Source organism: Aythya marila (genome assembly GCF_965140915.1).
Source record: "Aythya marila genome assembly, chromosome: 10".
In the NCBI taxonomy this organism is placed as follows: domain Eukaryota; kingdom Metazoa; phylum Chordata; class Aves; order Anseriformes; family Anatidae; genus Aythya; species Aythya marila.
Window position 1 is genome coordinate 9,218,463 of NC_139051.1, and position 26,362 is coordinate 9,244,824.

General features: G+C 39.0%; 1 protein-coding gene across 1 annotated transcript in view; it reads right to left on the reverse strand.

The window, feature by feature from the left end:
- Nucleotides 1–26,362, reverse strand: part of PRKAR2A (protein kinase cAMP-dependent type II regulatory subunit alpha) — a 56,585-nt gene that overhangs the window by 28,419 nt on the left and 1,804 nt on the right. The window contains exon 2 of the mRNA XM_082768176.1: nt 6,666–6,701. Within this exon, the coding sequence (XP_082624302.1) occupies nt 6,666–6,701 (36 nt within the window). The remainder of the gene's footprint in view (nt 1–6,665; nt 6,702–26,362) is intronic.

Here is a 26,362-nt window from a genome sequence, read left to right on the forward strand (position 1 = left end):
GAATTAGTGAGTTTAAGAAGGATACTCTCCTTCCTGTGCCCAGTTCTGGAGATGTGGGAAATATACACTCAGATACGGCAACCGTGGAATCAGGTAAGTGCTTCCAGCAGCCAAATACCCATCTCCCACAGCCAAGCCATGATTTATTAAGCCTCTCTTTAAATAAGATCACTATAAAAGTGGTCACAGGACTTCCTAACTGAGATTGCTTTAAGCGCATTATACTCCCTGTAGTTAGTTTTTAGCATGCTGACCTCTGGAGCTTTGCATTATTTGGAGTACGTGCAGTCTCCTGAGGTGTTGTGGTGTTAAAAATGACTCAGGGAAGTTCCTGAAAACACGTGAAACATCCTTTCATATTTAAATCAAATAAAGTGCTACTTTATTTATTAACATGAACAATGCAAATCACTTCCCACTCCTGAAGTCACTCCAAATATATACATCACAGAACCATGCCTTGCACTAAGCATAAAACTGCCTTTTTAGCCTTTATCATGTTATGCATTTTGAGATTTCCTCCAGTGTGTTTGCTTTCAGTTCATTATGTACAACAAAACTATGTGAGAATGTTGTAATTTGGGCTTGAATTTGCATGATAAAACATAGCTAGGGTTAAAAAAAAAAATAAGAAAATCTCCATGTAGAATCTCTGTGTAACCTCCACTCCAACCCCTCAAAAAAATGATAATGAAATTTTATTAAAAAGTCAGCTGAAGGCTGCGATTTTTCAAAAAGTATTTATATATCTAAAGATAGACTAGCATTTAAGTACACCTTTTAATGATCCTTTATGTAAAAGAATTAATCACCTGCACCTTTTGCCACCTGAATACTTTTGAAAGACTAATCCTTAGATGATTAGACTGTTTAATAGATGTGCATAGTTATAACTTACTTCTCCCAATTAATAAAAAAGGACTAATCTGAGTTAAAGATATCCAGCTTCAGATGGACAATTTTAATCATGTAACACTATAAGAATGAACAGTTATTTTAAAAGATATAACAAAGAGAAAAACTGAATGAAATCTACTCTACTGCTGCACTACTTATTCATTTATATTTGCATTTAGTAGTTTGCATCAGATTGGGTCCTACCAGATACTAAACTAACTTAAGTCTTAGATATGGATGCTCATGAGGTGCTGCATTTCTCTATGTCTTAAACAAAAAAATAATCTAGCAAATTACAAACAGAATTATTCACACGTGTGAGATTCAAGTAATTGTGAAGTCACGACTGCTAATTTCTGAAAATAAGCTTTTCATTATTCACTGAATGCCAATTACATGCCAAGATTTTTTAAACAAGTCCCAGTATTGCAAACAGAAAATAGGCTTTTTTGTTGTTGTTGTTTAACGAATAATGATTCAGGCACTTTCTTACATGAGAGCACCCACACAATTTATCACCACTTTCATCTGTCATCCCACACACTTGGCTTTTGCTCATATCAACATTTTTCAAAATGTATTATTTTCATTCTAGTTATGATACCAGTTTTGCAATCATTAGGGCTAGCAAAAAATGATAGAGGCATCAGGCTGTTGAAAAAGGAAAGCTGTTCATGCCATTTGTAAAACTTTGGATTTCTGAACTCAGAAGTCTCTTTCTGTTTATCATCTGCCTCAAAACCTTTCAGCAGAATTTGTTATGCTATCAGTTTTGTAAGAGGGTGAATAATCAGGATAAAAATTCATTAAATAGCTGCAAGAGAAGAAACCAGATCATGATTTACAAGTCATCCTCTCTGATAATCAGTAGTCTAGCAAGTAGACAGCAAGAGAACGGCACAAAGTCAGTCACTCTCTCCCTCCCTTGATGATATAAGGTGATGAGATTTTTTAATCACTGAAGTAGTAGTGCATCCTGCAAGAGAAAATACTTGAAACCAAAAAATATAAAATAAAAAAGTCTTGCCTCTTGCTTTCTCTCTTCATTGCTATTATTTAGGTGTCCTTATTTATAACATGATCCCAAAACTGTTGTGTCTTTTGTGGGGCTTTTTTTAAACCAAATACTAACACATTGCTTGGCAATAATTAATATAAAAGTTTTCTTAGAAAATGATTTTTAGAGCTGTCATTTTAAAAGTCTAGAAGCTACTAAAATGATTTTACTATGCATAATATTATCATATCCTGACATCTCAACATGCCAAGGTGTGAAGAAAATGCCGTATCTCACTGCAAAGCCCAGAGAGATATCAGACTTTAACTACATATCTACTTTATGAGATGATTGCTCTTCTTTGATAGGAGCCAAAAGAATGAAGAGAGTTGAAAGTAGAGTCCCCTACTGACAAAATCAACTAATGTGTGGGCCTCTTATAGAAGTACACCCTGTGAGGAAAGAAAAAGCCAGGGCATCAATTTACGCACTACTGAAATATGAAACTCTATACCTACACTCTCTAAAAGTAATATGTTAAAATCTGATGTGAAGATGAAAAAACTATTGTTTTCTCATTTGCTAGACTGCTAGAAAGAAGCAAAAGAAACTTAAAAAAAGCTGATTTCAAACCCAGTATTTGTTGGGGATACTACATGACAAACCTGAGGCCATTGCCAAAGTCTTTGAATATTAATGAATAATACTGAATGACAGATGCTCATACAATTATAATACTGATAAAAGCATTTACATAAGGATTAACACAGCTAATTCCTATTGCAAACTGCTGTAATTCCAGCTAGGTTACACAGAAAACGTTTTCTTTTATTGTTATCAAGCACTTAGCTAAGGTTCCCAGCAATAACACCATACATCATAAAAGATAAAGTTTTTTTTATATTAAGACCCATAAAGGCACTTGAATCCAGGAATGTCACCAGGCAATGATTATTTTTCAAATGGAAGGAATGGATTTTAAATATCTGTGGACTAGGGAATGAGAAAAGCAGTAATGTATGCATACGTACACACTCATTCCTTCTCCACTTGTTAAAATGGGGACTGACTGGTCATAAAAACTGCGAAGATGAAAAAAATACTTCCTGTGACAATTAAAAGCATAATTATGATTCTGTGATTTCATAGAATGCTGTTCCCATTATTCATGAAAGCAGTTTGAGTAGGCTGAGTTGGAATTTCAAAATGCCTTGCAATCAAATAGTGATGGGCTGTGACATTGACCATTTTGAGAAGGTAACATGACCTGAGCTTTGCTCAAAAAAAGCACATGACACTGCTAAATGGTGCCCTTCTGTTAGAATCTCATCCCACTCTGAAGTATTTGCATGTAATCTGGAAAGGATGGTTTGATCTGAAAGAGGCGAATTTCAGTTTCTATTAAATCCCATTGAAATAAACAAATAAAAAATAAATAAAAAAACACACCGAGAAATTATTCAACTTTAAACATATTTCAAGAATACCAACTGAAGATTAATATTCACAAACAAGGTATCTGAAATCAGAATACTTTTGAGCTGTATCTGTGACAGAGCAATTCTAAAAACAGTGTCTGCCGACAGGAAAACAGCTTTTTAGGCAACCTGAGAAGCAGAAGGAGGTAATTTTCCTTCCTCGGTGAGGCTACAAAAGAACACAAACACGCAGCTGAGGACTGAACAGCCGCCTCTGCTTAGCGCAGGCTCTTCCCATGCTCTGTGTTTCTCATTTTGTTTCTCTCTTTAAAAAGGCACAAGCACATAGATAAGATCAAGAAGATAAAGGGAGCCATGGCACAGCACCAAGAAACAAAGATCTCCTTGGAGATCTTCAAAAGCTGCCTGTGGTCCAGGGCAGCCTGTTCTGGGTGTCTGTGCCTGAGCAGGGGTTGGACCAGATGCACCCACAGGTCCCCTCCAACCTCAACCACTGTGATCCTGTGAAACAGCAACTACCCAGTGCCACGCTCCTCCTTAGCAAAGATGGCAAAGTTTACCAAAATGTTGTCAGCTAAAATTTTCTCTCACTATATAAATATTTATTCCGTCTGCAATCATACCTTAGGAGAGGGCTTAGCACCTGCTTCCAGAGACAGCAAATTTGATCCTTTCCACTTCACTGAGTCTCTGCTGAAAGCTGCCTCTACCAAAGCAACTCCCATCCATTCAGTTAATTTTACATTAACATGGAAATGGCCACAGATCCTGACAACCATGTCATTTGGATGGCATAAAAATATTGGGGAAATAATATCTTGCTTCCCTACATTATATAATTTAATTGTTTATAAAGCAATTGAATGTGAAAACTGTCATCAAACCCATTCTGATCCCAGAGAGACCAAAAGGAGATTGAGGAGGGAGTACTTACACGGGAGACACCAGGTCACTCAGATAAACTGAAATCACTGGAGAAAACAGATGCAAACTTTCTGCCACGGGTCTATAGTATGGGTGTCGTTTTGTCAGTTTTTTTTTCTTTTTAATCCTGTAAAGAAGTCAGCAAGTCTGCTGGAGAGTGGGTGTTTTGTAGAATGAATCAAAGGTGTCTAGAAATGGTAATATGAGAAATCCAGCAAAAAAGTTTACTTTTTTGAAAGATAAGACTAAAGGAAGAGGAGAAACTATGCCCAACTGAGACTGAAGTAGGCGTGACAGTCTTCATTCCAAAAACACAATTAACTTTCATTCATACACTGTCAGTAGCAAACTCTCCTCAGTTGCTGCAGTGGGACAAATAGCAATGCTTTCTCTTCCCTCCAGTTCTGAAATAGCTTTGATATTGGTTGTGAAAGGAGACACCACTGATGTCTCCCACCTTCCTGCCCTGCCTGCAGTTGCTAACCAAGGGCCAGGGGTGTTCTCTGAGGTTGCTCTCACTACAGACTGGGACCTGACCAAAAAAACAAATAGTTTGTCAGGAGCCCCTATACTTGGAAGAAGATCAAGAAATGCAATCATGCAAGAATGAATTTCAACACAATCCAGCTCTTGGACAGGAACGTATTTGTATGGTTCTCAGGCTATCCAAACCAAGCCTGGGCAGACTGAGTCAGGCAGCAAGAAGTGTAACATGAGTTACTCATACCAGCAAAAGGCTCAGACATTGCTAATTTGCTTAAAGCAGCAGCAAGAAAACTCTTCTACTGGGTAATTAGCACTGAAATTGCCAACGGCACCACAGTCTTTTGCATCGCATAGTCAGGAGATTTTAAAACTGGGGTGGGAGGGGGGATACGTGCAATTACTGCAAAGATAGATTGCGATTTTTCAAATATTTTAATCAAGTCAGTCACCAGCTTGTTACAAATTAGGACTGACACCATGCTTGAGGTTTGAGTGCCTGCCATGGAACCTCAATCTGTTACGTGGCCAAACATGCTATACGCGAGTAATGTGTTCATTAAATAAATTCTAAGGGAACATCGAGCTCTCGTTTCTCTTTCTCCCTCCTCGCACTTCTTGGAAAAGGCTGTTTCTCTTCATAAGAACACTGCTTTACCACTCTGCACTTCTATAAATAATGCCACGAACGTGATTAGATAAGCCTCCTTTCCCCAGGATGACCCTCCTGCACAGATTGGGGAGTTTCTCGCTGACCCACCCAGGGCCACCTGCTTTGCAGGCTGAACCTCTGACCAGCACACAAAGCCGTGTTTCTCTGGTCAAGAAGCAACTGGTATTCTCTACAGAGCATTTACAGCTGCCAAACCACTTGGAAGAGTTTAATGCCAAGCACGCCACTCACTCTCCCTCCCTCAACAAGGAGCACATCAGCACAGGAGATGATTAACTAGCAACAGCAGCAGAAATGGGGAGCGAACGTGATACGAAAGCAATATTATCACTTTGGGTCAGCGATTTGAGAAAAAAACGTACACAGAAAATTAATTGGTCTTCTGGAAAAAAAAAAAAAAAAACCACAATCAAGATAGTTTGAAATTTAAAAGGTTAGCTTGACCTTCCTAATAGATCGCTATTTCTCAAGCAGTTTTTATGAATCCTGATGTTCTTGAAGTATTTTATTGAAGTACTGCATAAGCTAGAAATGAGTAAACTCATCTGCTCAAGGTTTTTAAAACAAGCAAAAGTAAACTTCCTGTCCAATTCCTGCCTCTGGGTTAGAAAACCTGTACTTTGAGTAAATCTTACAGAATGACAGCTAAATATTTACTGACATTAAAGCAGCATTTGCCAGTACAGTCAAAAAAAAAAAACAAGAATACCACGTTTGGATTTTTAACAACTAAAAACCTAAATGAAAATTCAGTAATTTCTAAGTTTGCTCCTTACTGAAACTTCCCTGCAACTTGAAAAACCAATACAATCTGGTTTTGCTACATGCACCAAAATGAAAAAAGATGCAAAGAACTACAGGCATCATTCCTTCTCCCTGTTTCCTCAGCTGTATCCAGTTTGGAGCAACAGGAATAAGAAAATGTATCTTCCATGGGTTTACGTATCCTTGGAATTTGCATTAGTACCCCAAGTAATCAGGATCATCTGGTTATCTTTAGGGAGCTAATCACAACTTACCAGATGTAACCATTTCAAATTTCAGTACCAAAGGCAGAAATAAAGCAGTTTAGGAGAGAATCTGTAACTACTGTATGCAAGTTGAAGACATTTTAATTGAAATAAAAATACTGCAAGCGGTATAAGAAATTAAACCAGTAATAAAGAAGGTCATTTTTAATACAATTCCTATAGTCAAATGAACGTTTCAAAACTTCATCAGAAACATGAAATTCTTAAAAGAAATAACATACCTGATACTCTTCTGTTGCATCGGTTAATAACTGGAGCTGCAAAAGAAAAAAAATCAAAATTACAAATGCTATTTACTATTAAGAATTCACAGTCTTATCTTGAATAATCATGGTAATTTTTGCCAAATTCCATATAAGTCTCTCCCCCCCCCAAGAAACAACTAATAAGTACTTTGATGTAAAGCTTTGATCCGCCTACTTGCCAGACAGTAAGTATTTATTAAAAGTTAAGTTTGTCTTCCAGAAGGCCATCACATGCTAAGATAGAGAGCAAGCAGTTTTTTTTTACCCAGTTCTGAAAAAACATACAAACACACACACATCTACAGAGATAACTCAATCTTAACCTACCATCAAGCCCCAGCCCACTTTACATAGCATTATTCCGCAGCATCACAACGCTATGTTAGCTACATCTAATTAACACGGATTAGAAGCTGATGAAGCCCATTAGCTAAAGCATTCCATACCGCTACACACCCCAAGCCACATAACTGAAACAGTGCATCGTTCAGCACTCCCATACTAGCGCCAGTCCTTCCCCTTGACAAAAACTATCTTCTGTTAAAGCCAAAGAATCCTGAGGTGGATGAGCTGTTTCACTGCTTTTTCATTCGTGCTGCTAGCTATACGTACTGATTAAACATTCTCTCTAATCTCCCTGTTCACATGCATTTCTACTTTAAGCCACCCTTCAGTGAACAGCATCCTCTCCCCTTTTTCCACTGTAATCAAGTTCCTCTGAGTTCCTTCAGTCTCAACACAAAAATAACCAGCCTGTAAAGCTTCACAAACCAGCCCAGAACAAAACCAAAACACTCATGTGCTCCCCCACCACTCACAACCAAAGCAATTTTATTCTGAATGTTTCATGCCTTCCCCGTCCCTCTTCCCCACAACTGATAACTGCATTTTTCTGATCTAACCAGTGACATTCCTATTCCATTCTTTAAATATTTAAGAATTAGATGAACCTTTATACTACAAAGTACACGCATCAAACAGAGCCAGACATGTGCTACCAAAGACTTAGCGATACCACCATTTATTTATTTATTTTAAAAGTTAGAAACATTCCTGTATCTCAGCACTACCAGCATAGGAATACCAACGCTTTCTTAATCAAACATACAAAAACTCTTCTTCTTTTGAGCATTTTAGCAACCTCATGGTTCATCCACTTTCCAAAGACTGCAGCTTCTTTAAGAATCTTGCTTATTTTATCTCATAGCAGGGTTTAGTATCATCAAAACAGCACCAAGTTTTCCACAGTGTTAAAAATGAGAAAAAAAAACAAACAAACATAACCTTTTAAGGACAGTTAAGAGAGCACCATTATTCAGCCTCCATAAAGCATTTAATCTTAAATTGATAGTTTGCTTTTCCTTACACCAGTGACAGTTTTAACACCTATAAAATTTCAGGTTCACTTTTATACGTTGTCAGATGATGACTATTTTTATGCCGAAGAGATACAATCTGGCGTTTCCTACCACAGAAGATGAACACTTTCTTTTGTTTTAGCTCACCAATGAAGAGCTCTCTTTGTTTATGACTATTTCAGCATCGCGTAGACAGCAGAGCTGCTCCTATGAATACTCGTGGCTTGTCACAGAAGGCACTGGCATCAAGAAGTGCTGCGAGAACAACTCGTGAGGGTCCCACTACAGCTGTGTTAGGCTGCAGGCAGATTCCACAACTTTAGATGGGGTAGGATGGGACTAATGCATTTACAAGTAGCCCAGACTGTTTTGAAAGAGCTCCTGGACTGAACATAAAAGGGCATTTAACTTAAAGCAATATTCATGGTATTAAAGCAATATTCATAGGTTACGAACAGTAACCTCTTGGACCAAAGCAGCCTTTAGAGCACACATCCTCCACAGTAGTAACAAGAACGCCAAGAATTCCCTACACCAACCCAGCACCCTTCAGTAGAGCTATCTTCAACAAGAAACAGCTTATCTGAAATAGGAAATGTTCCTTTTGTGTGTCCACACTTCGAATGTCCCTCCTGCACACCACTGTGCTGTGTCTAAGGTCAGTTATGTGTTAATTGAGGAAATTAAAATGAGATTAAAAGATTTTGCTGTGAGATGATTGTATTACAAACCCTCCCTTAGGTCAGAAGCCTTGTGCAGTAACACTGAAGTTTGTTATCACAGAACCATCTCGTACCTTTGGCACAGTGCTAGTTTTCACTTGTGCTGTGGGAGCCAAGACAGCAATCAGGTGAAAACAACGAAAACTGCGGTAAATTAAAGCATTGTACCAGAAGAGGCCAAAACAGCCCAATTTCCTCCCTGGAACTGATGGCAAGTGACATCAGCAGCGGGAAGACATCAAGCTGCACGTTCCATGGTTTTGCCAGAGCTCACTTCGGACAGGAAAACTACTCAACTGTTTTAAGGAAAAACAGAAGTCTGCTGAACATGTGCATAGACTGACCTGGGGCACAGCCTTGATTAAGCACTAGGTAGGAACACTCATCAGGGGCTGCTTCACAGCTCAAAAGAAGTAAGTTTCTGGCTGTAGGATTCTTTTTTATTTATAGTTTCGCCTTCTAGAACCTGTCAGTTCTCTAACTTAAATAAATACTTACTAAATAAGTAGTTATCAACTTTACATCAGTACTGCTTAACCTCATTCAGCATTCTACTTTTCCTGCACTAGGGGAAAGAAAAAAAAAAGTACATGTTCATTCATATATATGTATGAATGCCATATATACACACAGACACCATAAACATTCTAATAAGAATGCTACAATGCTGCTCACCTTCCCAATTTCAAAAACACTTGACACTACTTTCAATCACCTAATTCCACAAAAGTAGTGACATACATATCTGCTAATTAAAGCCTGCACTACTTTTCCTACATGAAGGTACACTGCTCCATTTATTTCATAAATGGATTTGAATCAGCTGCATAAATAAATCACTTCTGTTGGTCAAAGTCACAAACATGATTTATATCAAACAGCAGAAACCACTACTGCCACACAGCTGCACTACTGCTTGTTAGTAGCTCCTTTTCTCACTTGGAAAATGGGGGATATAAAACCTCAAACACAGACTTGTATGCAGTGATGCTGGGAACTAATGACCTGAAACAGATATGGGGGATTTGGTTTTGTTTCTTAATACTTTCCAACAGTGAACAAAACAAAACAAAATACAGGGATTTCTCAAAAATTTTTCAGTTTGACACTGAGATTTTCTTTGAAACACCTGACACTGGAGTTTGGCTTACCATGCCTAAGTGGCAGGAGTTGTGACCATCACTACAGGCAGGTGGGAACACTCAGCTCCAGACATGAAAAAGTATACAAAGGAAGAAGTACACACATATTACCTGTTCTTACCCTTGCTTTCAAAACCAAACCAACAATTAAGGTATTTAAGCCAAACAATTGACAATAAAATTGCTCTCCCAACTTTACAAACAGGATCTAAAAGAATGCTTTTCCTACAGCGCGTGGGATCCCTTCTTTGTTGGTGTACTGAAAGTGACTGGCAAAGAACAGCACCAAGCTTTTAAGAAGTTACACTTCCACCCAAAAGCACAAGATATTTCTCTCTACTATTTATAAGCTTTGTGAGGTTACGAAACATGCTAAAGCTTGAAATGAACAGAAAAGTGATAACAGTCTTTCTCCCAGCTATTGCCATCTTCTTCTTCCACACACTAAGAACTTTAAATTCTTACAGAAAGGATAAATAAAACTCAAAGACCTGCTCAGGGTCACAGGAAAAAATTCAGGGACAAAGGAAGAACTGGCATTCCAGGCATGCATGCAGGGTACGAGATGTTACCACTCCATACCAGAAACCTTAAAAACGTTATTTCTCCTCCTCTTCCACAAGGTCTTTGCTTTTTACTAGGATCTGTGAACACTTCCTAACTAAACTGGGGGGGATGCATAGCGATTGCTTCTGATACTGGATATGCTTTTTAATGGCACAAATTCTTGTGTGCACTACAAAATGATTTTCTTGAATCTCATTCTTCTATGAGACGTTCTAACCAACCCAACTACTTTTTGAAAGTTCCCTCATGGAAGATGGAGCAAGGTTTACAACAGGTTGCATAAAGCCAGTGGAATAGTACCCTGAGTTCAAACAGCATATAATGCCAGCAGTAATATAACAAATCAGAAGGAGTCAGTGACTTCCAGAGTAATTTCCCATCATCAAATCATGGCACAAAACCACCCTGTGTGAACAGAGACAAAGAGAGAAACAGTATGTAAACTGTCCTTATTTAACAAGTCAGTTACGATTATCCAAGCAGCATGTGAGTTGACACTATAAACTATTAAAGCTGAAATGCCAGCAGCAGAACGGAGCATAAATCCGAGGCGTGACTGTCTCTGCGGAATGCTGTATCGAGTTACGATAAGGAAGTGCTAGACTACAGCTGTCAGCCTGTTTTTCTACACACCAAGATGTTAATGGACTTACATGAATATGAACCGCCGCTGGGAGGAAATGTGAAGATTCAAGTACCAAGTTTTAAGGATTTCTAGTAATTAAAATACAATCATAGAGCAGAAACAGGACTTTCATGATCAAATATATGATCACACTCTAATAAACGCTGATCTGAACTTGCCTTTCAAGAAGTAAGTAAAATAAGAGGGTTCTCTGTGACTACCACTAACATAATAGTTAAGTATCCACAATTTCCTTCAGGATGTCCCTGCTTAACAGGGGCAAATTCCACTAACCCCCTCCAGACCGCTGCTTGCTAAGGGGCAGTCCGAGCGGGACTACAAACTACCATGTTTTTCCCCCAAAGACAGCTCTGGAACCAAACAGGACAACTCTGTTTCTTTCAGAAAAGCAAAACAGTGAAATGAATGAGGGTTTTACAAATACGATGTATATTATTATTTATTACCTCCCATCCCCCCTGAAAAGGATGGAAATTCAGATCCTGGTTAGAGGCAGACAGGAGAGATCCTGCTGGTGTCAGCTGAAGCACGCCAGATATCCAGAGGAAGACAAAACGTCAGGGAACACTAGGGAGGAAGAGCCTTCTTTAAAAGGATGAGCGGAGGTATGTGAAAACAAAAAAGGAGAAAAATTGAGACCGTGATCCAGGATTGCCTGTGTACACACACACACTTAACCTTTCTGTAAGGCAATTTTATATTTATTAAGTTGTAAAACAATAACAGCAATTATATTAAACGCTGTTTTCCTCTCTACTACAGGAAAACAGAAGCACAGATATTTTTTTCATTCCTGGTATTTAAAAATAGCTCTCAGCAGCAGCAAGAAATAATAAAATATAAAACCAAATAGCACCACATCCTGGTCTCTGGTTTAATTGATTTTTTTTTTAATTTAGATTTTAATATTACTGACATAAAATGGAAAAACACTGTCTGGAGGCCTCATCTTAAAGGAGCTCCTGAAAACTCTGAGCTTTTTAAAACCCCTCTGATAGGAAGAATGTATTTACTGCTTCTAAAGGAAAAAGTTGAGTCAACAAGCAAGGCAGCTATGTCAGTTAAAAAAAGATGTTTCATGAAATTATTAAAGCTGCTATGCTATTTCGGGTTGGCTGTTTTTTTAAGCAAAGAAGAAAAATTAATATGCTTTGGAATGGACAGACTTTAAATAGCTGATAATTTCAAGAAACCCATAAATCTTAGCTTGGTTCTCTCAGGAAATTTGGGGAAGCCTCTGGTTATAGCCTCTTGGTCAAGAACTGCTACTAAAAGGTTTGTGCGTGTGGTTTGCTTTCTGTTGTTTTGAGGTTTTTGTTTTTTTTAAAGATATTTTAAAAATAACATACCACCATTTCAGTATCCTCATTTCATGAGGGAGTGCACTGTAGTACATGGCGTGATTTTGCCTATGGTGTCAGCAGATATTAATTCAATACCAAAACGGACCGTGTTCCTGTTACACAATGAACCCTGCGTTTGGAATTCAGGAGTTAACACAGCTTAACCGAAGCCTAAGCACAGGAGAATGAATGCCTATCAAGCAGCACTCCGTATTATCTGACATTGCAGCGGCATGACCCACACACCCTTCTCCTATTTCTTGCTGACGTGCTTCAGAGATCCAGCCAAACACTGTACCTTTTTTTTTTGGAGTTCATTTTTATGGGTGTGCTCTATATCACAAAGACCAAATGATTACAATAATGCTTGCATTTGCTTTACAGACATGAAATTAGACAAATTCCCAGTGCTACGGCCCCATCTCAGCTGAAAGGATGCATTTCACAGTGCTTAAAGATATCACAGTGCTGATAATACAACTGAATTGTCAGGGACTGAAATGAAAGGCGTGGATATTTTTCAAGGATTATAAAGTAAAATCATACACTAGGCGGAAATGGAAGGATGCTGCAAAGAACTAAGAGATATGAAAAGAAACTGACAGATCCTTGAAGTATTGTCACAAGAGACAAGACAGCAGGAAGCAAGGCAAGATGCAGTAAGACAGCCTAAGGTGACCGCTCAGTGAAAAGGGGAAATTTAAGCTTCCTCCTAAAACCCAAGCAAGGAAGAAGCCATTTCAGAATTAGGGAGGCCAAAGGCCATGTTAGTAGTATCAAGAATGTTTTAAAATAATGTTTGATTTGTAATCCTGACGTAAAGTAGATGACAAAAAGTAAAGAGATTGAACATACTCTGGAAGCAACTTCTCCAGGGATCTTTTCACTATGAAAAAGCTAGAAAGGGTTAAAGATGAAGTTGAGACTACAGAGTAACAGAAACATCCCAGCAAGAAGAAATAACTGTACGATTTTTTTTGAAATACGTGCTTCAGGCAAGAAAATATAGCGGCATCTTATCTAGGGAACGAGGAGGCAGTTCCCATGTGGCAGGAAGCATGAGCAACTCACCCCAACTCTCGGTGTGGTGGTAAAAGAAGACTGCCTCTGCCTGTCCCTGCCACCTTTCCAGCCCTGCTTTCAAACTTCACCTCGCCAGTGTCAAGGCTCCCATCACACCAGAAAAGGTAGATACTGAGGGAAAAAAATATCTGTAATACCTTAGGATATTTAAGATCTTTAAAAAGCAATGACAAACTTCAGAAGTGCTGTTTAAAGCAACGTTTGGCTGACAAATTCAGTTCTTTTAAAGCAATACTTTACTTTCATGTTTTGACTGATTTTTTTTTTCCATTTTTAACTCTATCTCTGATTTCCTGGACACTTAGAGAAGACTTAAATTCACATCTTCACATCTTTTAAACATCAAACCCTTCAGACCTTTGACCAGGTCTCTATGCTTTGACATGCTGTGAGGTGCAGAGTCATTGCTATATGTTAAAACTTGACAACACAAACTTCTTTTGGCTTGCCTGTAAAGCTGAGTTTCACTGACCATACTTGGAAACCTTGGGGTAATCTCTAAATGAGTCACAAAAGTGTCATTTAGCTACGTCTAGCCAGCTACTCCATTTTGATTATTTCTGAGCAGCTTTCACAAATCTTTCCGCAGATTACAGAAGCGAACAGCATACAGGTGAACGTGACGTGGATGATGCTAAGACCCAAACTGGCCGTGGGGCTTGTTTTTTCCATTTTCAGAAGCCTCATTAAAGTCCCCCTATCACCCCAAACACCCGAGCACAAACTTTAAGGACAGCAGCCAACGACACCAAAGACGCCAGGCCTGGACCCACTCACTGCTGCCCTTTTCCCAGGCCCCGGGGGCAGCCCCGCACCCCCTTTTAACCCCAGCTACATTTTCGAAGCGCTCCCATCAGGCGGGCATCGCCCTCAGGATGCAACCAACATCAGGGGATCAGGCGACACCGAGAGGAGGGAAGCTACAGCTCCTGCTCACACAGGAAGCCTTCTCCTTCCTGCCTCAACAAGTATCCTAATATACCTCACATGACATCTGCAAATCCCAATTAAGTACCCGCACACGGTTACACAGCCTTTGTCAGCAAGCAACTCCTCAAATACCATCCTACATTTCAGCTATTACCCACTGCCTCATATCCATCCCTTAGGCATGGGCATATTTTAAGGCACAGCAAATGTTGTATGCGTTCCTAATACTTTTCTAGGTACGTTTGGCATTTAAGACAACTTCAGTTAGACATAATGCTGTATTTTTATTTGGATGCATAATGAAGAGCTCACTTCCTCTTATATGTAAAGGAAGAGGATGATGATACACAGATCTTCTGATTTAGAAATGAAAAACAAGGGAAAAAAAAGAATTTTGATTGCTTTTCTGTTTCCACCAGAAACCCAACCTTAATTTTACATTCGCTGCATTGTATTTTTAAAAAGATTCCATCTGCTCTGTCTGTAGCACACATTAATATTCAGGACACATCTGCAGTGTGCAGACCAAGCTTTTAATTGGAATCATGTCACAGCTACCATCACACAACACTGAATGTAAATGTTGGATATCTGCACTTGGCAGCTGCTTGGCAGGCTTATTATACAGTCCTACGGAGACCGATAGTGTCTTTAAATAATGTGGTATCAGGGCATAAAAGGTATCTTGAAAAATCAAATATTTACTATCGTGAAACAGTTTACAGTGCCATTCATACCTAATAGAGTTTACTATACACTTTAAACTACCTATAAGAAAATATGTATATTCAGCCATAATTTTCAGAGAGACAACACATTGATACAATTGAACATTCACATCTTTTATTATGAGAGATATTTAAGCAAAACTAACTTGTAAACAGAGGACAAAGTAAACTGAATTTCAGTGCAATCGAAACTGTGTAGTCAAGCTCAAAGCATTTACAGAAGCCAAAACTCTGGCACTACTAAGCATGCAAGAGCACCTAAATTCAATTAACAGCTATGCTCAATGATTTAAGACACTTTCTAACAATGTCAGACAAATTATTCTGGAATGAACAATACCGTTACCTTTTCAAAAAAACAGGAAGCTAATAACAACTTCACTTGCTTCAAAGCCTTGCCAAGCCATGTTAATACAAAATTACATTTTCCCAGCCATCTATGGATTTTCAGCTTGTACTCTTCTGTTAAAGTTTTTAACAAATGGGGCAGTGACCAGCAACCTGTAGAGAAAAATGTATATACACACATAAACTAGAGTTATCCTAACACAAGGAACTAGTTGGTATGCTGTCAAGCTGATCTTACACGCACTGCAAGTTATTTAAATCTCAGGTCCTATGTCTCCTTTACCTACTAACAGCTACACTTCCTTTTCATACAATACACATGTTCTTCGTGAATTTGTCTTCTTCCACTGTCTTTGCCGTAGTATCGTAACAAGCACTTTTTGACAAATCTAAGAAAACTTAGAGATCATTGCTTGTTAAGATAAAGGTGTGTCACCACAAAAATAATTAAACAAATACAGGCAACAGAAAGTCATCACCATCCAAGTGTTCCAACTCTAATGCCCTTCTCTGATAGCCTAATTGGCTTAACAAATACTGCTTAACGTCAGCGCAGCTCCAACACAAATAAGCAAACTACACTGACCAAAAGGGGAAAACAACTGTATGTGCTCAGAGCATACATACATGGTCAGCCTCAAGCCTGTACTCGCACTCTGCCATGTCTTGCACATCCACCACCATTTCAGAGCACGTTTTGGTAGAAGTGCAGCAAGTCGAGAGACAGAGCAAGGTTTCGGTCCCAAACCTGAGCACACAGCCAGCCGACAGATGACCACTGATTATATCAGCAATTCCAATCTGTTTCAGTGCAAAGAAGAAAAAAAAAAAAGGTTAGCCTGAGCTTTCCTTCAGTGGCACAGCTGGTCTGCTCGTGTTTGCACTTGAACAGAAAGGAAGACTTAACGTGGGCAGTTATGGCCGAGATGCAGTATAAGCAGCTTTTCCTTTTGCATCTTAGCTATTTACAGTCTCAGATAAAACAGATTGGAGTCACTCTCAAAGTCAGGTACTGCATCTCATGTGACAGACAGTCAGAAGCAACTGTAAAAAAAACTAGTTCTACAAAAGAGCAACTCAGAAGGAAAATATGGAAGAAGAGAATTGAAGCTCAGCAGAAACAACCAGCAGCACTGATGGGGCGTAGTGTTTTATATGCCTCGCATGGATGTTACACAGCTCTGCTTGTCAGGTCAGCCAGAGCTCAGGACTGTGTAATTATAGCTAGCTAGGTAGTGGGATTTAAGAACAGCATCCTACAGCTAAAAAAGGAGGCACATAAAAGCCCATGGTTCTTTGGTTGGGTCACTTCTAATTTCATTACCAATTGCTACTGCCATTACTGATTGGGATGATAAATATAGCATGTTTTTACATAAGATAAAGCTGGAATGAATTGTGCTGTCATTTGATTTGATCTGTACAAAAGAGCAAGAGGAATTTCAATTAGAAACACCAGCATCAAGCGTCACTTCAAGCTGATTCAGAGCTTAATCTCACACATCCACATTTAAATCAGGGCACAAGAACGTTTGTGTATGCTAGGCAAAATATGCTGGGTTAATGGCATCCGGGGCTGCATTAGTGAAGTGCTGCCAGGAGGTTGAGGGAAGTGAGCCTTCCCCTCTGCTCAGCCCTGGTAAGGCAGCACCTGGAGGAGTCTTGTGTCCAGTTCTTTGCTCCACAGCACAAGAGAGGCAAGGACGTGTTGGAGACAGCCCAAAGAAAGGCCACAAAGATGATGAAGGGACTGGAGCACTTCTCCTATCAGAAACAGTTGACAGAAGGCTCTGTTCAGCCTGGAGAGGACGAGGCTCAGGGCAGATCTTACCAATGTAGGGAAATACCTGAAGGGAGGATGCAAAGATGATGAGCTAGGCTCTTTTCAGTGGCGCCCAGTGACAAGAGGCAATGGGCACAAACTGGAACAAGGAAGGATCTGTCAGAACATCAGGAAACTCTTCCTTAATGTTACAGTGACCAAAAACTGCAACAGGTTGCCCAGAGAGGCTGCAGAGTCTCTGTCCTCTGAGACAGAGAAAGGCTGCCTGGACGTGGTCTTGCCAAGCAGCTCCAGGTGGCCCTACTTGAGCAGGGGGGGGGTTCAACCAGATGACCTCCAGGTCTCTTCCAACTTCAACTATTCTGTGATTTGGTAGACACCAACAGCTCATCAGAACTAGTACTTTGTTTCTTATTCTACTGAAGCCAAAAACTGTTAATGAGCATCCCCATTCTGGACAAACCTCAACATATTTATCAGCCCTCCTAGCCAGTGCTAGAAAAGGCACCTATTGATTACCCACAACTGCCTCTGCGTCCTTCCCCACGTCACCATTCTCCAGGATTTAGCACTCTATCCTGTAAGCATAATCACCACTGAAGAGATTCACCCTTGCCTGAACAGCATGTGAACGACCTTTCTGAAATTGGCCTTTCTCAAAAGTCAACATTTTAAAGAGCTGGCTCAATTTTTTCTCGAAGTCTGATTTTAACAGATATCAAAATTGGTGCTTAATAAAAGACCAAAGACTTGTTACTGTATTTGTGAAATAAAAAATGTATTCAAACAACTAGCATCCCCATATGCGAGATGGTCAATTTTTTTTTTTTTTCGAGCAAATCCTATCAGTACCTTATAGCATTTCATACCAAAGCCATAAACAACTGAACAAGGTTTTCTAAAAAAAATAAAAAATAAAAAAATCTAGATATACTTGCAACTGATGTTATTGGTTTCCAACTTGGAAAAAAAAAAAAAAAAAAAAAAGAAAAACCTCAACTCCTATATAAAGTTTTATCTATGGTAGTGACAGAAAAGGTGCCACTAGGCATTGGATTTACAGGATTTTATCCTGTAGTGGTACCTTCAGAATAACAGTGCTGGGCACAGAGATTTCTGCCTTGCTTCTCCCTTCTCCCAGGTGAAGCACCTGATGACATCAAGCGAGAGTGGCAGCCTTTTCCCACCGCCACAGCAGGGAGCACAGCCTCAGGGAGGATGATAACCAGAGGAGTGCTGGGTGGCACAGAGGGATGAGATAGTCTGGTGTACCTCCTGTGCTATCACAGACTCTGCAGAAGCATTACTAAAATCACCGGCAGTTTTGTGCTTTCTGTACCGCATACTGCTGTATTAGCAGCACAATTATCCATCAATGATCCACAAGTGGATCTTGTTCCACTCAAATATAATTGGGTATGAGTTTCTTTTTAGCAAACAATGTATAAATAAATTTGAGTGGGTTCTAAATATGCATGATTTAGTTTTTATTTTTTTTTTAAGGTTAAAACTTCTTATCTGGGCAACGTTCTAGCTGTCATATACAACAAAATGATAAGCAGAAGTAACTCCTGTAGCACATCTCAGCATAACGCATTTTATAGCTTTTTCCCTTTCAGATTTATGAATGCAATAATATTAAGTCAAACATTAACAAAGCTTACTTAAACAGAGCATAGCTGTAAAACGAGTAATCTCCACGTAAGAATGCCTTTTGATAGACAATCTCAAATGAAAACAAAATAAAAAAAGCCAACAACAAAATACACTTCCAGTAATTGCACCCTGTGTATTTTTACCGGAAGATTTTGTGGAAAAGAGGAAGGATGAAGGCAGACAGCTTTGTCCTATTTCCTAAAAGGTAATAGAGAAATAAAAGTAGAATAAAAATAGTAAAAATCATTGTGTTCTCCCCATCTCAGGGAAAAATCCACTTTTATGCCCAAGAACACTTCTAGTCCCTGCAGAGGGGCACGATTTATCATTCATCCCATCATAAATATGCCAGGAGAAATAAAAAAAGGTCCCTAGCCAAAGTGAGCTGCAGCAGGTGGCAAGTACTACATGGTTCAGCTTCCAGATGAACTCATTTTTAGTAGCAGAACTTGTGGTATAAAGCTCCTCACAGTCACTGTTACATTCTACTTCAAAACAAACAGCGTGCACTGCAAAGCTTTTAGCTATGAGCACTTAATAATGTCTACATGTAAAAGCTATAAATAAAACAAGATGCATGACACAACACTTAATAATCAAATAACTTCAGCAGTGAGAAATTAAAATGACTCTGCAGGGATATGACAGATGCTTATACAGAGCACAAGAAAAATTGAAGCCCGTACAAATATGTCTGCTCAGGATAAAGTTATACAACCTCAAGGGTTAGAATTAAAAACATTATAAAAATTACACCCAGCGATGTTTAATTTCTATACGTCTGATAAACTGAAGTATTTAAAGTAGCATTACCACTCTCAGTAGTAGTAAGTAGTCGTATTTTAAAATAAGAATCCTTGCAGAAGCTTCCCCAAAGGTGCTAAAGGCAGAGCAGTGAATGTTAATCTATGTTAGTGAGCCATCTTTCATAACTTATCACTGAGAAAGCTTTCAGTCTTACAAATGCTTATGAATTTTAATCAGATACATTGATAACATTAAGTGATAAAGAACTGTTACTTACAAAAACAAAAAACAAAAAAAGGAAACTCCATCACCTTCAAATTCTCATCCAAGGGCATTGCATGAGCCATCCTTCACACAGACATGCTCTGCATGTCCATGACAACCCAAGATTGACCAGATCCCCACACTACAGCACGTCCTTGCAGAAGGAACTTGTCCTCAATGAGCAGGATTAGCACAAGCGTTGCCACAGAAATGGCAGTGTTTAGTGGGGCCTCAGAAGGAAGAAAAAACAACAACAAAAACAACCAAAAAGAAAAAAAAAAGCCACGATCACCAAATATTTGTGTTTTTCTTTTCCTCAAGATCTCTCCTACAGAACAGTTTTCTGAGAAGGAAGCAGCAAACAATATGCTATCCCAGGGGAGGAAGAACCAAAATGGAAATGAAGGGCCATGGTGACATCCTGCTTTATAGCAGCCTGTTAATAGACAAGCACCATGAACGACGATCTCGGCACTGCAACCCATCCAAAAATCCAGATGAAAAGCCTACCGAGTAGCTTTCCAACCTTTATGCAAAAGCTACACAGCTCATCTCCCCACACAAACCCCATGTATGTGTTTAGAACACCCTGCAAGAAGAGCAGCAGTACATTGAGCTTTGCAGTCCTTCACAGCACACCTCTCAGATTCAGCGAAGAGCAGAAAGTTACCGATGGAAGAACATCTTTTTACCAAAACCACTGCTCCGCCTCCAGCTTGAAATCCTAATCCTTCTTTACACAACAGTTCAGAAAGAAATTTGGTGACAATTGCTCAATTTTGCTGGTAAGGCCCCTCCCTGATCATGCATCGTCTTCGACTGACCCTCACCACCATCCAAAAAGGAGTGCTGGGCTCCAGTTCTTGTGAGATGTCCTCAGAGCAAAACCTGCTATTGTGGCAGCTGGAAACCAAGTTCCTGGAGGCTCTGCAACATTCTCAAGGAGAAGCACCGTTGTTCTTCAAGCCACCCTCAGAAAGTCAGCAGGAAATAAAGGGAAGGAACAGTAGCTTGAAATTTTTTTTAGCAAATTCTAACAAAAATAAAAATGATTTGTTTTCTTCTTTATCATAAAAGCAGTGCTAAAGAAGGGATATCTGCAGTCCCTCCCACATGCTGTCAAGGAAGGCTGTTTGTAGAGCTGTCTTCCCTCCTGAAGGGAACTTTTAAGTCTATCCTAGAGCCGAATGACCACTACTCATCTTCTGCAACATCTACATAGAAAAGAAAGGTCCCTGGTATGGAAAGGGCTAAGAGCAAAACTGCTACTAACATAATGCCGGGCTTTATTATATAGTAATTGATGTATATTTATGAAATGGACCAAATCCTAGCAGTATGAGAACTGTAAGACAGGCAGTCCTCTACATCTCCTCTACCTTCCAAGTATCCTATCTGTTAAAGCAAACAGATCACCAACATTTTTACCTCCTCTAAAACAAAACACAAATGACCACAAAGCAGCTGATTATTTGTGCAATAGATTTCTGGAGTTTTCTCCTAAAAGCCCCTTTTCCAGGTCTGTACCTTAAAAAGAAAAGGCTTTTTTTTCATTCAAAAAATCACCTAAGCACACACCCTTTACTAGAACTAACATCTTGGTGCCAGAGTCTTTTATGCATTGGTCTTTGTCCATGCTCAGGTTTCTGGAATTCCCCTCTACTTCCTTTTCTAACTTGCCCTGTCTGTTTCATATTGCAGTGATACATAAATACACTACAGATCTGCCCTGCACTAGAGTGTGCTAGGTGCAGAGTGCAGAAGAGGACGCATCACGTATAGTGGAATTGATGGTACCTGAGAAAAGAAATCAAGCCTAAACCTGTGTGAACCCAGATGCAAGACTAATATCCCACTAAATGAGGAACTAGTAAGGCTGTTGGAGCTGTATTTGCCATTGCCTCCTTTTTTCCGCAAAATAAAAAAATTATTATGATCATTCATGAATTGGAAAGCGTTACTAAAGCCAGTGAGAAACATTCATAGCTCATCTTGGCTACGCTTCCAGCCTTTATTTGAATAATGAGCAACTGCTCTTTGTTAAACATTAATGCTTTTTAATGACTGACTGGTGAATAACTTGAAGTGAGCTTGTTCTGTCGCCTCCTCCTCTTCCCCGCGATCGCCATTGCTCTATTTTAGGTAAGAGGGTACAACTAAAGTTCACTGCCAGCAAAAGGGGAAGATGGGACTCTGCAACACTGACAGAACTTTCATCACTCTAATATTTGCTTATTAAATGAAAATAATAGCACAAAGACATGCTAATATAAAGTGCAATATCTAGTATTGCAATACAAAAAGCTCCTTTAGCTTAACTTTAGAAATAGCTAGAGGAATCGAACTTTAGGAGTTTCATATCATTTGTCTTACAGTAATTTTCAACAAGGAAACACGAGCTTGTCAGAATACAGCAGTTATTTACAAAGGCTAGTCATCCACTTCCTTTCTATTTATTTATGCCCTTTTTAGAGGGTAGTATACAGAGAAGGCAGTTTCTATTTGCTCAAAGTTAACAGCAGGATACTAAAAGAGCAGAAACTAGGTCTAGAATTTAATTCGTCTATACAGCTATAGCTGGTCTCAAAAGCTCTTTCACGAAATTTCAAGTTTCACAGTTAAGTGAAGAGCTACCAGCATGCAACAGGTCACAAAAATTAAGTAGTTTAGAGTGGAAAAAAAGAAAAAGTATCGCTTGCCCTCATCCCTCACATTTTAGGATGTACAGATTACTCAAGAAAAGCAGTTTGATTATGTCAAGTCACTGAGAGCAAATTTGAAGCAGCAGCTATCTTTCTCAATGGACTGTAACAGACTTCCTAAAAGATGTTACAGAAATAACAGCAGTGATGATGGCCGAATACTACAAGTAACTCTACAACTATGCAATGGCAAGATTGCAAGGAACTTATCTTTTATAGCTAACGTCCAAGTTCCTCCTTCCAAATGTAAATTAATAGACATGCAGCAGTATCCAGTCATGCCTGCACATTTCAGGCAGCTCATCTATAACGCTCCGTTCCTCAGCCAGCCAGCAACTTGAATCCTCTCACTTCACACTTCCAGTTCTCTTGCTATCTTCGGTAAGAAAAACAGGTTACATCTACATTTTAGGTCAATTTCTGTTTGTACTGGAGACTATACTGGTGAAACCTCCTTTTAGGCTTCTCTGAGATACAAATGGTGACTTTTAACACAGTGATGTAGCTCAATGGGCAAGTCTTAGTCTAATTCTGCAACAGAATAAGTACAATTTTGAGAACAAACAATGGAAAGCAAGTCTTCTGTGATAAGCAAGTACAAAAGCAAAAAAGAAAAAAAGAAAACCAGAAGAAAAGTTTTATATATTTTGTCCAAGTAAGTTAAGAAAAGTGAAATCGGTGTTCCTCACTACTTAGTTTTATCTTCAAAGCTCCCCTGAGCAAACAAGACCACTGTAGGCAGAGAAGTTCCATTAGCACTACCGGTGGTTACTCTGAGTAATCCTTCAGATTTCAGTCGGTGAGAGCTGGCTCTGCAAAAGCAAAGACATGTGCAAGGACAGCAGCTGCACAATGGTCGTCTTTCACTTGGTATTTTTTATGTTACACACGTTCGAGACACCATGGTGCCAAGACCCAACAAAAATTGGAATATTAAATGAGGAAATATATTCCCCTTAAAATATTATCAATAGGAATGCATCACTGATATTTCACTTTATAACTGATTTAATGTTCTTCATGGAGTCCAAAGAATAAATAAAACTCTAAGCTTTCTTCTACACCTTCAGAATGCAAAACTTACACATACATGCTTTTTAAACATATTATGAAGAAGATGTGTATTTATTTCTTTGTATACTAAACTCAAAGGCTTAACTGTTAGATCATCATCTAAAGCTTCTTACTCCATCTTCCTAAAAATCTAGGGACTAGTTGATTGTAACTGAAACAAATTAGTTATAATCACTATTACGCCCTATCAGCCAGTCAAATTTCAAAGGAAAAAAAAAAGTAGCAGTAATCATTATCAAATTATGAAAATATCCACTATGCTGCCTAGATTTTTAAATAGAGTAGCTATTCTTTGGGATGAATTTGCATCATACTATTCAATAACACTGTAAAAAGGTGTTCTACAGAGAGAGGCTCTTCTAATGTCACAGACAAAGAACAGAGTGAGAACAGCACTACTGTGCTTTATTCCCAATAAATTAACAATTATGGAGGAAGTAGGTGAAAGTATTGCTCACAAATTCAAAGTATTTTAATTTTAAAGGTGACTGTATCTCACAGGGACACCTGCAATAAGCCATGAATCTGAATTACATCTGAGAAGTTGAACAGTACTCTTCACAAGAACCACTATTCTACTTATTCCATCCTCTAAAATTCTTACCATCCGATTTTTGTAATTCAATAAAATTTCCTAGAATTATTTCAGGAAAACATCAAAGACTTATGCCTGACCTGTAAATCAATGTAGGCACTACATAAATTCTTTGTGGTTGAACTAACACAATAATTCCTCAGGAATTCCACAGGACACATCATCCAAGACCAGAGTAAGAAATCATCAGCAAATGATGCTCACGAGTAAGAACAGTAGTAAGTAATCCGAAACTGGTTTAAATTAACATTAAGCACTTCTGTTGGCAATTAAGAAGACAACAATTTCAAAGATGGACTGAGCTCTCATTCAGTATCACTTTCAAGATGTAACGATGTAAAAGAGCATGCTTCCGTACTTCCTTCTGGGCCCTTCTGCTCAGACATCCTATTGATGTTTTAAAGATGACATTTAGCAAATCCTTGAATTTGCATTGAGAAGCGCAGTGCAGAACTAAACAGCATCTTTTTACCTGTTCCCTCAGATTCACAAGCACCATTTTCCCTCATAACAATAGAGCACACAGAAGAGGATTACTTCACAAGCAGTGTATAAGAAGCGTTTTCTTTTGCTCAGGGAGCAGCTGAAAAGCACATGACATTTTCTCCAATACCAAGGTGAAACCCCAGGGAAGCAAAAATATGGAATTTGCACTAAATAACTGTCATTAGTTAAAATGTCTGAGCTGCTCCAGCTCGTACATATCTCAATAATGTTTTAGTTCCACTGTTGGTTACGCTTAACATCCCCAAGAAGAAACACAGTGTTCTTCTTTTATTTTAATTACCACCCCAACCGAGGAGACCAAATGGAAAGTTAACAGAGCAGCACCCTGCACCTTTGTGCTGCTGCCTTAACTGCCCGGGAAGGAAAGCTGCCTCGCTTCCCTCAGGTTTGTCACTCACAAATGGAAAGCCACTTCTATGGCTTTATTTCAGGGCCTTAAGGCATCCATTCAGAGCTTCCCTGTTACAAGGGGAAGTGTTGCGGTCAAGGACAATTTGTGCGAATACATACCCATCCTTGGTTACATTCTCAGCCTGGTTTTTGAAGCTGTCACTTTGAATCTGTTCCCAACTCTATCGACTTGTCAATTTTGCAGTTACACGAATCAAACACAAAGGCTCTGAGGAAAGCTTTGTATGCGTCAACTCTGCCACAGCCCAACAGCCAAAGACTTCTGAAGGTTTTTTCCCTCCACTATCATCATCACCTTTCCACACATTCCTTACACCCTACTCTGCGGAACAGCCACATCCAGATGTCCTCTTGCTCGCATACACAAAAAGGACACAGAACAGAGATGAAACTCCAGGAGGTTCAGAGACTAAACATAAACCTGGAAGTAATTTCTTAAGTGCCACAAAAGAATGTCAGCCTTTTTCGTGGTCTAGTTAGTGTCGCTGACGCCACTGATGTTGTGCCACTATGGCAGAAGGGGGACCACTATGGCTACACGAAGGTATTTGTCACGCTGCTTACTCCAACGGCCCAGAGCTTACAGTAATTTTAAGTTATTTTTCCCTTTTATTACCATTTGCACTCAAATCATGAAAAAACACAACTTATCCAAAACGTTCCCTGACTCTTAGCATGCAGATGCAGCCTAGTGAGACACTCAAATTTAATATTATGCTGGAAGTAGAAACATGAAGACAACCACGTTACTTGTACAGACATCCTTCATCCAGCCAACATATATTTAACTTATTTAATTAGCTTTATTTAATTAGCTTTATTATTAGATTTATTAACTTATTTAAATTAGCTTTAAATTTTCTTAATGTAGTATTTTACAAAAACACCAGTTTCATCGTTATATTTAGAAATGCCCATGCAAGCATTTCTAAAACATCCATTTGACCTGTCTTTGCAACTTGAAGCTAACAATGTTGGCCCGGGAAAACAAAATAAAATTAATTGAATCTTTCCTAAGTTGTCCAAGATGAAAAAAATGCATGGTATTAGAGCCTGTCCAGTGGGAT